General features: G+C 37.6%; 2 protein-coding genes across 2 annotated transcripts; one reads left to right on the forward strand and one right to left on the reverse strand.

Annotated features, from left to right (window-relative positions):
• Positions 1 to 1,971: 1,971 nt before the first annotated feature.
• On the reverse strand, positions 1,972 to 4,215 carry LOC149008872 (caffeic acid 3-O-methyltransferase-like). The gene is made up of 4 exons (XM_089163893.1): positions 3,310 to 4,215; positions 2,911 to 3,224; positions 2,712 to 2,776; positions 1,972 to 2,556 (listed from the first exon to the last, which is right to left on the reverse strand). Exons 1-4 carry the CDS (start codon positions 3,693 to 3,695, stop codon positions 2,251 to 2,253), a joined length of 1,071 nt encoding a protein of 356 aa, XP_089020019.1. The 5' UTR covers positions 3,696 to 4,215; the 3' UTR covers positions 1,972 to 2,250.
• A 338-nt stretch (positions 4,216 to 4,553) lies between these two features.
• Positions 4,554 to 6,717, forward strand: LOC149008873 (caffeic acid 3-O-methyltransferase-like). Its single transcript, XM_089163894.1, has 4 exons — positions 4,554 to 5,270; positions 5,370 to 5,683; positions 5,778 to 5,842; positions 5,943 to 6,717. The coding sequence occupies exons 1-4, from the start codon at positions 4,888 to 4,890 to the stop codon at positions 6,246 to 6,248; spliced, it is 1,068 nt and encodes a 355-aa protein (XP_089020020.1). The 5' UTR covers positions 4,554 to 4,887; the 3' UTR covers positions 6,249 to 6,717.
• Positions 6,718 to 10,143: the final 3,426 nt, after the last annotated feature.

Here is a 10,143-nt window from a genome sequence, read left to right on the forward strand (position 1 = left end):
GAATCCAACGTTTCATGACTTCTAATAAAGCATTTCTTATGTCATATGTTTCATTTTTCGGAAATAAATTGCTCCGATCGTGATGGACGAACGGTAGGTGCATTTCTGATCTATAATTAGGGTATAGAATAATCTGATGATGATGCCATGCTTTGCACCACGCTTAGTTTGTTAATTAGTTCTTATAAAAAGATAAACAATTTAATTATTAAGTTTTGTGAACTCGTACAGAGGAATGTTGACAGGATTGCGGTACTCTTGGCTCTATCGATCTCTGTTGAATACTTTCATGGTGGATGTATCGGTTGATTGTCGTCATGGATTTCCTCATCATAATGAAATATTAATGGGCTGAAATAGAGGACTAACTGCAATGCAATTAACATGCATGGAACGAAGCTGCTCTGATCATCATAGATTCCTGACTTCAAATTAAAGAGCTTGATATGGAGAATCCTAATTCAAACTTTTGAATTTTCAAAACTGTTAAGGTTCCCGCTGAGTGGGTATCAATTAGAATATTTGTCTATAAGGGCTAGTTGCGTTTAGGAATTGAATTAGTAGGAGAAAGAGGTTAGTAGTTCTGGAGGATCCATCACTGACCACCTGTAAATTTATCATTAATTCTTCAGTTGCTTTGCTTACTGGGTATTTGATAAAAAGCCTCATCAGTTAATCATACCTGCAGAAATCCACAAACGGGACTAAGTTACATGGCTTCTGCAGAGTGGGATGAAGAAGAGAGCCAGTTATTGGCCATACAGATGGTTACTTCCTCTGTTCTTCCCATGGTATTGAAAGCAGCTATGATCTTCATAGGTTTTATATAATAGATGCACCAAATCTGTATTTCCCCTCAGAACCCAGATGCACCAAATCTGCTCGATCGTATGCTTCGTCTTCTGGTCTCTAATTCACTCCTCACTTGCACGGTTCTCAGCCATGATCACAGAGTCTATGGGTTGTCTCCTGCCTCCAAATTGTTTCTTAAGAACAAGAATGGAGGGTCCTTGGCTCCCATGTTTCATATCATCCAGGATCAAGCTTACGTCAATAGCTGGGATATATATTTCCCCTCACTTTTAAAGTTTTAATCGGAAGAAGCAATTTTGAAAACAATGTCATCATTGGATCATAAATCGATATTTTGTCGAGAAAAGACTTTTGAATGACCAAGGAGTTCGCTTGCATCCACATATATTTAGTGGCTAAGTTCCTCAAATAACAACCCAATGGAAAGTCTGACCAACTGGGCATTTATAAAATTTTTCATATAAATTGATCAACAAACCACATATATGGCTAAGTTTCTTAATCCTAACCCATTGCAGGAATCAAAAGAGAGGCCCACCCAGCCACCCTGCCTTAATTTGGCCTGCTCAAGTGCCCATCTGTACCTGTCCAGATCGTTAGGAGAGTAAGTTATTATCTACAAGCACAAGTTCAGAGGGATTAATATCGTAGAAGATGGGAATGATCTTCTTCTGGTGTTCTGTGATGAGAGCCAATTCATGGAGACAGTAGCAAGAATGACACTAAGTTAGAGAGAAGATGGCCACCCCAACCTTATATTCTCGTATGCCATTCTCAATGTTCTTCATGAGCTCATATCCAGGCTTCATGCTCTTGCAATCCAAGAATGATTTGAGTTTTGAGGTGCATCAAGCTTTCATAAAGCAACCAACTATAGTATGCCTGGTATCTATAAAAACATCTCAGACAGGGGACATGCGAGTTTTCTTGTAGGTGCTTCTGTGGTTTCTAACTTTCTACCACCCATCAACCAGTTGGATGAATATCGGTTCATCTCCTGTGAAGATTAACATCACAGACAATGAAAACTCAGAAGAGCGTATATGGATCAAGCTATGTACTCCATTCCTATGTCCCAATTTTCTCTCTATATAAAATAATTTGAAAGTTGGACCAGTCAACCGAAATTTTGCAGTGTTAATATGGAAAATTAATATCTAATGATAAGCTGATATGTATTGATCAAAGCTAATGATGTGATGATGGAATGACCAGAACTAGAAAGTCCAGTCTTTGTGAGATGTAACTCTCCGATCATAAGCGAAATATGATTTAAGGAATTCATAGATATGCACCATGAATTAATAAATCTAATGGTTTCCTAGATGATTGACATTCATATCATAATGGCTGTAGTATTCAATTCATAGCGGGGTTGTAGTCCCGTAGTCTTCTGACCAAATACATCTTATTCCAGCTATAAAATGAGAGTAAGTATTACATCTGTTTATAGAATTCTGTGACCGAGAATGTGTAAGCACAACAAGCAACATTAATAGAGGCAAATCCAGCTTCTCTTGCCAAAGCAGCTAATTCTTCTTCTGTCCTTTCCTTTCCTGTCATGTTCATTATATTTGCAATGAACATTTCATTTTGCAAGATCCCTTTAGTAGCAACATTTGTCTCTGGGGTGGTTGGAGCAATCAAATCTACAAGAATCAGCTTTCCAGAATCTGGTAATGCCTCGTAGCAATTTTTTAGTAACTTCAGGCCCTGTTCATCACTCCAATTATGAAATATGTTCTGCAAGTTTCATTCAAAATCCAGATGAGTCAAATGGCAACTTGAGGCATTGTAATACTGAGGAACACAAGAAATATTTATGTAAATCAACAATGTAACTTTCATGTATTATAAGAAAGGATAAGCTTGCAATAATAACGTTAGATTTGACAAACCTTCATAAGTATTGCATCTCCTTTCGGAATGCTGTTAAACATATCTCCTCCAACATGTTCCACACCTACAATAGAATCAATATAGTCTCTCAAGGCTCTGCTTGTTTTTCAAATAAACAAGACTTTTGCAAGGAAAATCTGCACTGAAAGTTAAGTAGTATGAGAAGTGTCATATTGGGTAGTTGGCACTTGGCAATACCTGAACAAGGTGGAGCTCCTTCTATGACATGGGGCAGATCAAAGTTGATGCCCTTAATGGATGGATATTTGGAAACTATCATGCTGAGGAATTGTGCATTCCCTCCACCTACATCAACCAGTACTTGCAGGCCTTCAAACCCTGTGTATGTGTCAAGAACCTTCTTCATGAAGAGGACATTGTATTCAAACACAAATTTTTTGAAATCTTGACTCCATTTAGGGTCGTTCCTAAAGAAGTCAATAATGTTTTCTCCATTTGCCCTGACAAATGGATGCTCTCCTCCTTCTAGGATTGAGTCCTTCAAATGGTACCTGTGAACAGGGAACTAATAATTAGTGAAAATTAAGATCACTTTAATTATACCCAGTACCTGAATCATTGTATTCAAGAGAATACCAGCTCTTGATGATAGCTTGATCCTGGACCAAAAGCAGATAAAGAGCCAAGCAGCCTCCATCGTTGTCCCTTACAAACAGTTTGGAGGCAGGTGCCAAGCCATAGACCCTCTGGTCATGGCTGAGAACAGTGCAGGTGAGAAGAGAGTGTGAAACCAGGAGACGCAACATACGATCGAGGAGATCAGGTGCATCTGGGTTCTGAGTTGGGAGCTTGGATGCAATTTCTAGAGGGGAGAGGCGTGCGTCAGGACCAGCTTCGAACATTATGTCAAACACATGGAGCTCAATTGCTGCTTTCAATACCATAGGCAGAACAGACGCGCTCACCATTTGCATGGCCAACAACTGAGCTTCTTGTTGTTCTTCTTCCATTGTTGAAGCCATAATTCTTCCTTCCGCTGTTTCTGGTGAGATAGACGGATGTGGGTTAATATCAAATACCCAGTTAGGAGGGCAATTGGTGAAAAATGATCGATGGTATTTGTGGAAAAAACGAAATATTTATAGGTTAATGGGGTTACTGACTTGTGCCTTATCTTTAATTCCTGAATTCAAGTAATCGATCTATAGAGGAGCATCTAAATTGGTTTCTTCTTGGAATTATTCATTGAAGTTTCAATGAAGTTTCAGCCGCCGGAGCATTATTTCATTTGCTTTCTTACTCTACATAGAATCAGTCAAAAGTCAGACGAACCAGTAGGTGATCCCTGGTCAACAGCAGCCTCGCTAAAATGGTGCCATGGTGGTACCATTTTTGTGACATATTCCCTGTAGCTGATCCTGTCCGTTCTCCCTCAAGAAAGAAGGTAAACAAGAAATCAAAGTTACAGGAAAGTAAATTACAGAGGATTTGAATCCAACGTTTCATGGCTTCTCACAAAGCATTGCTTATGGCATATGTTTCATTTTTGGGAATAAATTGCTCGGATCGTGATGGACGAACGGTAGGTGCATTTCTGATCTATAATTAGGGTTTAGAATAATGATGATGCCATGCTTTGCACCACGCTTAATTTGTTAATTAATTCTTTTAAAAAAATACAAATTTAATTATTAAGTTTTGTGAACTCGTACAGAGGAATGTTGACAGGATTGCAGTACTCTTGGCTCTATCGATCATTGTTGAATGCTTCCATGGCTGGATGTATCGATTGATTGTCGTCATGGATTTCCTCATCATAATGAAATGTTAATGGGCTGAAATAGAGGACTAACTGCAATGCAATTAACATGCATGAAACAAAGCTGCTCTGATCATCATAGATTCCTGACTTCAAATTAAAGAGCTTGATATGGAAAACCCTAATTCAAACTTTAGAGTTTTCAAAACTATTAAGGCTCCAGCTGAGTGGCCCGAGTGGGTATCAATTAGAATATTTCTTAATAATGACTAGTTGCGTTTAACAATTAAAGATTAGTAGGAGAAAGAGGTAAGCAGTTGTGGAGGATTCATCACTGACCCCATTAACATATAAACATATCATTAATTCTTCAGTTGCTTCGCTTACTGGGTATTTGATAAAAAGCCTCATCAGTTAATCATACCTGCAGAAATCCACAAACGGGACTAAATAACATGGCTTCTGCAGAGGTTGATGAAGAAGAGAGCCAGTTATTGGCCATACAGATGGTTACTTCCTCTGTTCTTCCCATGGTATTTAAAGCAGCTATGGATCTTCATGTGTTTGATATAATAGCAGAAGCAGGTCCAGGTGCATGCCTCTCTCCTCTAGAAATCGCAGCTCGGCTTCCCACTCAGAACCCAGATGCACCAAATCTGCTCGATCGTATGCTTCGTCTTCTGGTCTCTCATTCACTCCTCACTTGCACTGTTTTCGGCAATGATCACAGAGTCTATGGCTTGTCTCCTGCCTCCAAATTGTTTGTTAGGAACAAGGATGGAGGATCCTTGGCTCCCATGTTTCATATCATTCACGATCAAGCTTACGTCAATAGCTGGTATCTATATATCCCCTCAATTTTTCAATCATCATTCATACTCTGTGCTTAACCAATACAATTAAGGAATTCCTTTTGAAATTAACTTCATGTTCACAGGTACCACTTGAAGGACTCAATTCTAGAAGGAGGTGAGCTTCCATTCTACAGGACACATGGTGAGAACCCAGTGAACTTTTCTGGGAAAGACCCTAGACTGAAGGAAATTTCTGGGAGGTTACTGTCAGAATACAATGTCCACTTCATGAAGAAGGTTCTTGATACATATAAAGGGTTTGAAGGGCTAGGAGTTCTGGTTGATGTAGGAGGAGGGAATGGACTGATACTCAGCATGATCATCTCCAAGTATCCATCCATTAAAGGCATCAACTTGGAACTGCCTCAGGTGTTAGAAAGAGCTTCCCTTTGTTCAGGTATGGGTAATTAATTAACCAAAGGAGAGCAAACACTCATATTGATTTGGGGTTCTAATTAATACAAACCAGTTTCAATTCCCTTTTATTGCAGGTGTTGATCATGTTGCAGGAGATATGTTTACTAGTATTCCCAAAGGAGATGCAATTTTTATGAAGGTATGTAAAATCTAACATTAATTCTTTCAAGTTTTACCATGCTGATCATTCTAATTTTTTTTTTCCTTGAATTTATCCGGGTTTTGGATGAAACTTGCAGAATATATTTCATAGTTGGAGTGATGAACAATGCTTGAAATTACTGAAGAATTGCTATGAAGCAATACCAGCTTCTGGAAAGCTCATTATTGTGGATTTGGTTGTTCCAACCTCCCCAGAGACAGATATTACCACCAAAGGCATCTTGCAAATGGAAATGTTCATTGGAACTATAATGAACACTACAGGGAAGGAGAGGACAAAAGAAGAATTTAGTGCCTTAGCTAGAGAAGCCGGATTTGCCTGTATTAATGTGGTGTGTTGTGCTTACACATTTTCAGTCATAGAATTCAACAAACAGATGTGATGAAATTTTTTACGTATCTGTATTTTTTTTCTTTTTTGGGTTGGATGGGGTGGAGACTATTACATATACCACAGGAAAAATCGCTTTCATGACCTTTTCACTAGGAGGTGTCAGTCATTACCGATTGAGAATCCCTTCAATGATTGTTACTCCTTGGTTGTTGCTAGTAAAATAAACCTTGGTGCCAGTCAACTTGCTTGATCCTTTTCACTAGGAGGCATGTATTACTCCTCGTTGTATGTGCGATCTCTCAGTTCTTTTAATGCATTTAATTATTCATAAAAAAAATAAAAAATAAAACCTTTGTTGTACTAAATTAAGAAAAAGAAAAAAGTACAGGTCTCATATCTCTTTTGTGCCAACCACCAAATCCTCACATAAAAAAAAAACCAAAAGCAATCGAATATAGTGTGGGTGGAGGATTCCAACAAGAAAGAACCACTGACTATAGTTTTTTTTTAATAAAAATTTAGGGCAAAAGATTATTGCTTTTTCATGTAATCCCAATGAGACATGAGCATGACAAAGTATTTTATTACAAGGAGTTGGGTGATCAACGAAAGAAAAATACAAAAAAATGTCACCACAAGTTGGACTATGTGACTAAGGTCTTCGTTCATTTTATGATGGGAATCTATCTGTTTCTACATCGCTTGTAGATCAATTTTAAACACTTAAACTCTAAATAAGTGAATTTTGAATTGGATCGTAAACACATGGAAACCTTTGAATGACCAGTTAACAACTGACTTTTTTCTTCATCTTCTACTTTGTAAGTCAGAAGCCATGTTACACCGGATCAACCATCCAAAAGCAAAAGTGGGCATCTATATCGTTTAAAAAATAAAGAACGCAAAGAATAGGGAGAACTCTCTGCAAGTTACAAATTCACCAAAAAAGTACAAAATTGAAAATGGGGAAAAACACATGTTTTAAATTTGCCCCACACTTGCCCTTACTATTATTTTGCCAAACTTATTTTTCACAATTTAATTTTGCAATTACCAAACCATTTCATTCTGCCAACAAGATTCTTGTACTTATTTATTTTAAATATGCATAATAGAGAATGAGAATTGATTCCAAAAAGGGCCTTAGAATCTTTTGGGTTTCGGTTCTTATTCTCCATTTTGTCTATTTAAAAAAAAAATTAAGAATCAATTTTTTGTTAAAAATGAAAAATAGTACAGTAACTTTTGTGTTTGAATAAATTATAAAATAAAAAAATAAATATGGTATATCAAAATAAAAAATTGATAAAACATGAAAATGAAAATTGAGAATAGTTCATTAGGGTTTGAGAAAACTTTTTGGTGCCTCTGTTATCAAATTAATGAGAGACCTGCATTACTTTTTAGGTGTGGAGGCCCATATAACGTCTGTTGGACTCTTTCAATCGGCAAAAATACATATTGGATCTTTTAGCCCACACAAATATGAGCACAACGAAGCCCACTGTAGCAACCACTTCTATCATATGTCTATTTCGAAAGGATTACCACATATGGGCTTTTTTTTTCTTAAGGCTTTTTGGACTTAGATTGGGCCGGTGATCTAGACACCCATCGCTTTACTACTTGCATGTGTGTCTACTCTGGGGATTTTTGTTCGCGGCTGAGCGGGTAGTAGTTTATTGGGACGATCCACAGACCATAAGCCCTCGGAAGATCCCCGCCGGCCGGAGATATGCCACAAACCCGCCACTAAGATAGTCGCACTCTCGAAGAAAGGCACGAAAAGAACCGAAGAGAAGGGGCCAGGATTGGATTCATCCCATATGGAACGGCCGGACGCAGGCCGGAGGAGAGAGACCCCGCCCCCCCAAATATGCCATGTGCTATGCAAAAATTGAATGGCTTAGATTCTTTTAATAAAATTTTATATTTAAAATGTTTTATAAATTACAATTATGCGTCCTTTATACTTTCTAAATTTACAAAATCAATCCCTGCTCATCTCGATGAAAACAATATCCTAAACCGGATTTCAAACTCCTCTAACCCCTCCAGTGTTCACCTTGGCTCTTCACCGAAAATCACCGATGGGCTCTTCGGACATCCTTGCCGCTGCTTCCGTTGCTGCACGGTTCTTCGGGACATCTGCTTTGTTGCCACCGTTAGTCTTGCTCGTAACTCCAGCCCAACGGTGTCCTTACCCTTGATTTCCATTTCGTATGAGTTATTCCCTTCATGAGGGCAGCCATAAATGTCATTCATTAAGAATTATAGGACCTTTGCTGCACGTCCCCGTAGCCGCTTCAGTAGTACTCCACTTCCCTGCAGAAAAAAAAAAAAAAAATCAACATATTGCCACAATAGCTTCTTTGTGACGTTTTCTTGTCATTCTTAATAGCATGAGATATTCTACATCATTTAAAATTCTTTAAGACGGTTCTAATTGTTTCCTAATTCTTACATTCTTTCCCCACACTAATAATAAATTTGTAATTTCTTGAAATAATAACACCTTGTTTTTTCCGGTTTCTAGGTTTTGTAATGGCAAAGCATCGTGAAGCTAAAAGAATGATCAAAGGGCTTGGTCTTTGATTTGCAACAAATCTTTGAAAAAATGAATATTTGAGAATGTTGATTAATTGCTAAATGGATGACCCAAACAGATTGAGATCTGTGATTTCATTGTTATAACTACGGGACACCGTGGGGGTAGGAATTACCGGCAGTACCAACTGTGCGGCAACGAAAGCAGCGGCAAGGATGTCCAGAAGAGCCCATCTGTGATTTTCGGTAAAGCCAAGGTGAACAATGGAGGGGTTAGAGGAGTTTGTAATCCGGTTTAGAATATTGTTTTTATCGAGATGAGCAAGGATTGATTTTTGTAAATTTAGAGAGTATAAAGGACGCATAATTGTAATTTATAAAACATTTTAAATATAAAATTTTATTAAAAGAATCTAAGCCGTTCAACTTTCCAATAGCACGTGGCATATTCTCACGGCATATTCTCACGGCTGCACGGATGGATACCCATGCAGCCGCGAACAAAAATCCCTACTCTGGGAACCACTTGATTTCATGTAGTTTCAGCTGCAAACATTACAGTATCTTGCTCCTCCACTGAGGCCGAGTACCGTGCAATTGCTTCTGACAACAACTTAGATTGTTTGGTTTCGTTTTCTTCGACAAGAACTTGGGGTCCTCATACCTGCTATTCCTATGATGTATTAATGTGATAACTTGAATGCCACCTTTCTCAATAATAACCTTGTATTTCACTCTCGAACCAAGCATCTTGAGATTGATATCCAACATGTCCGGGAGCTCGTCGCTAGAAAATGCTCAGTGGTTTGGTTTATCTCCACCGTAGACTAGGTTATTGATGCTTTTACCAAATCACCCTCTCTACCTAGGTTTCTTCTTTTACATAACAAGCTTGTAATCATAGATGTGCAGCGCCCATGGGAGTGTCTTACAAATATGTAGTCTTGCACTCTTGTATTCATATGGTTGGATCTTATATAAACTTATTTGCACTGTTCAATATTACAATTACTTGAAATCTAATTCATTACACTGTGATCCTATACGAGTTTATTTTGTAAATATGTTTAAAATTTTATATAAATATCTGTTTTAAGTGTGTCTTTTATTTACGGTTTTATTTAGTCCCACATTGGATTGAGATGATCTGATTATATGATTTATATATAGTAAAGGCCCATGTATTATATATATATATATAAATTCAGCTTTTAAACTCTTCCGAAAAAAAAACAAATGAAATTACATTATGAGGCTCTTTGATGGTTTAAGTCAAACTTCCATCTTAAAAAATAAATATATAAATTCAGCTTTTAAACTCTTCCGAAAAAAAATCAAATGAAATTACATCATGAGGCTCTTTGATGGTTTAAGTCAAACTTCCATCTTAAAAAATA

The sequence above is a fragment of the Hakea prostrata genome, chromosome 7, assembly GCF_041222555.1.
Source record: "Hakea prostrata isolate BN-2017 chromosome 7, UWA_Hpros_2, whole genome shotgun sequence".
In the NCBI taxonomy this organism is placed as follows: domain Eukaryota; kingdom Viridiplantae; phylum Streptophyta; class Magnoliopsida; order Proteales; family Proteaceae; genus Hakea; species Hakea prostrata.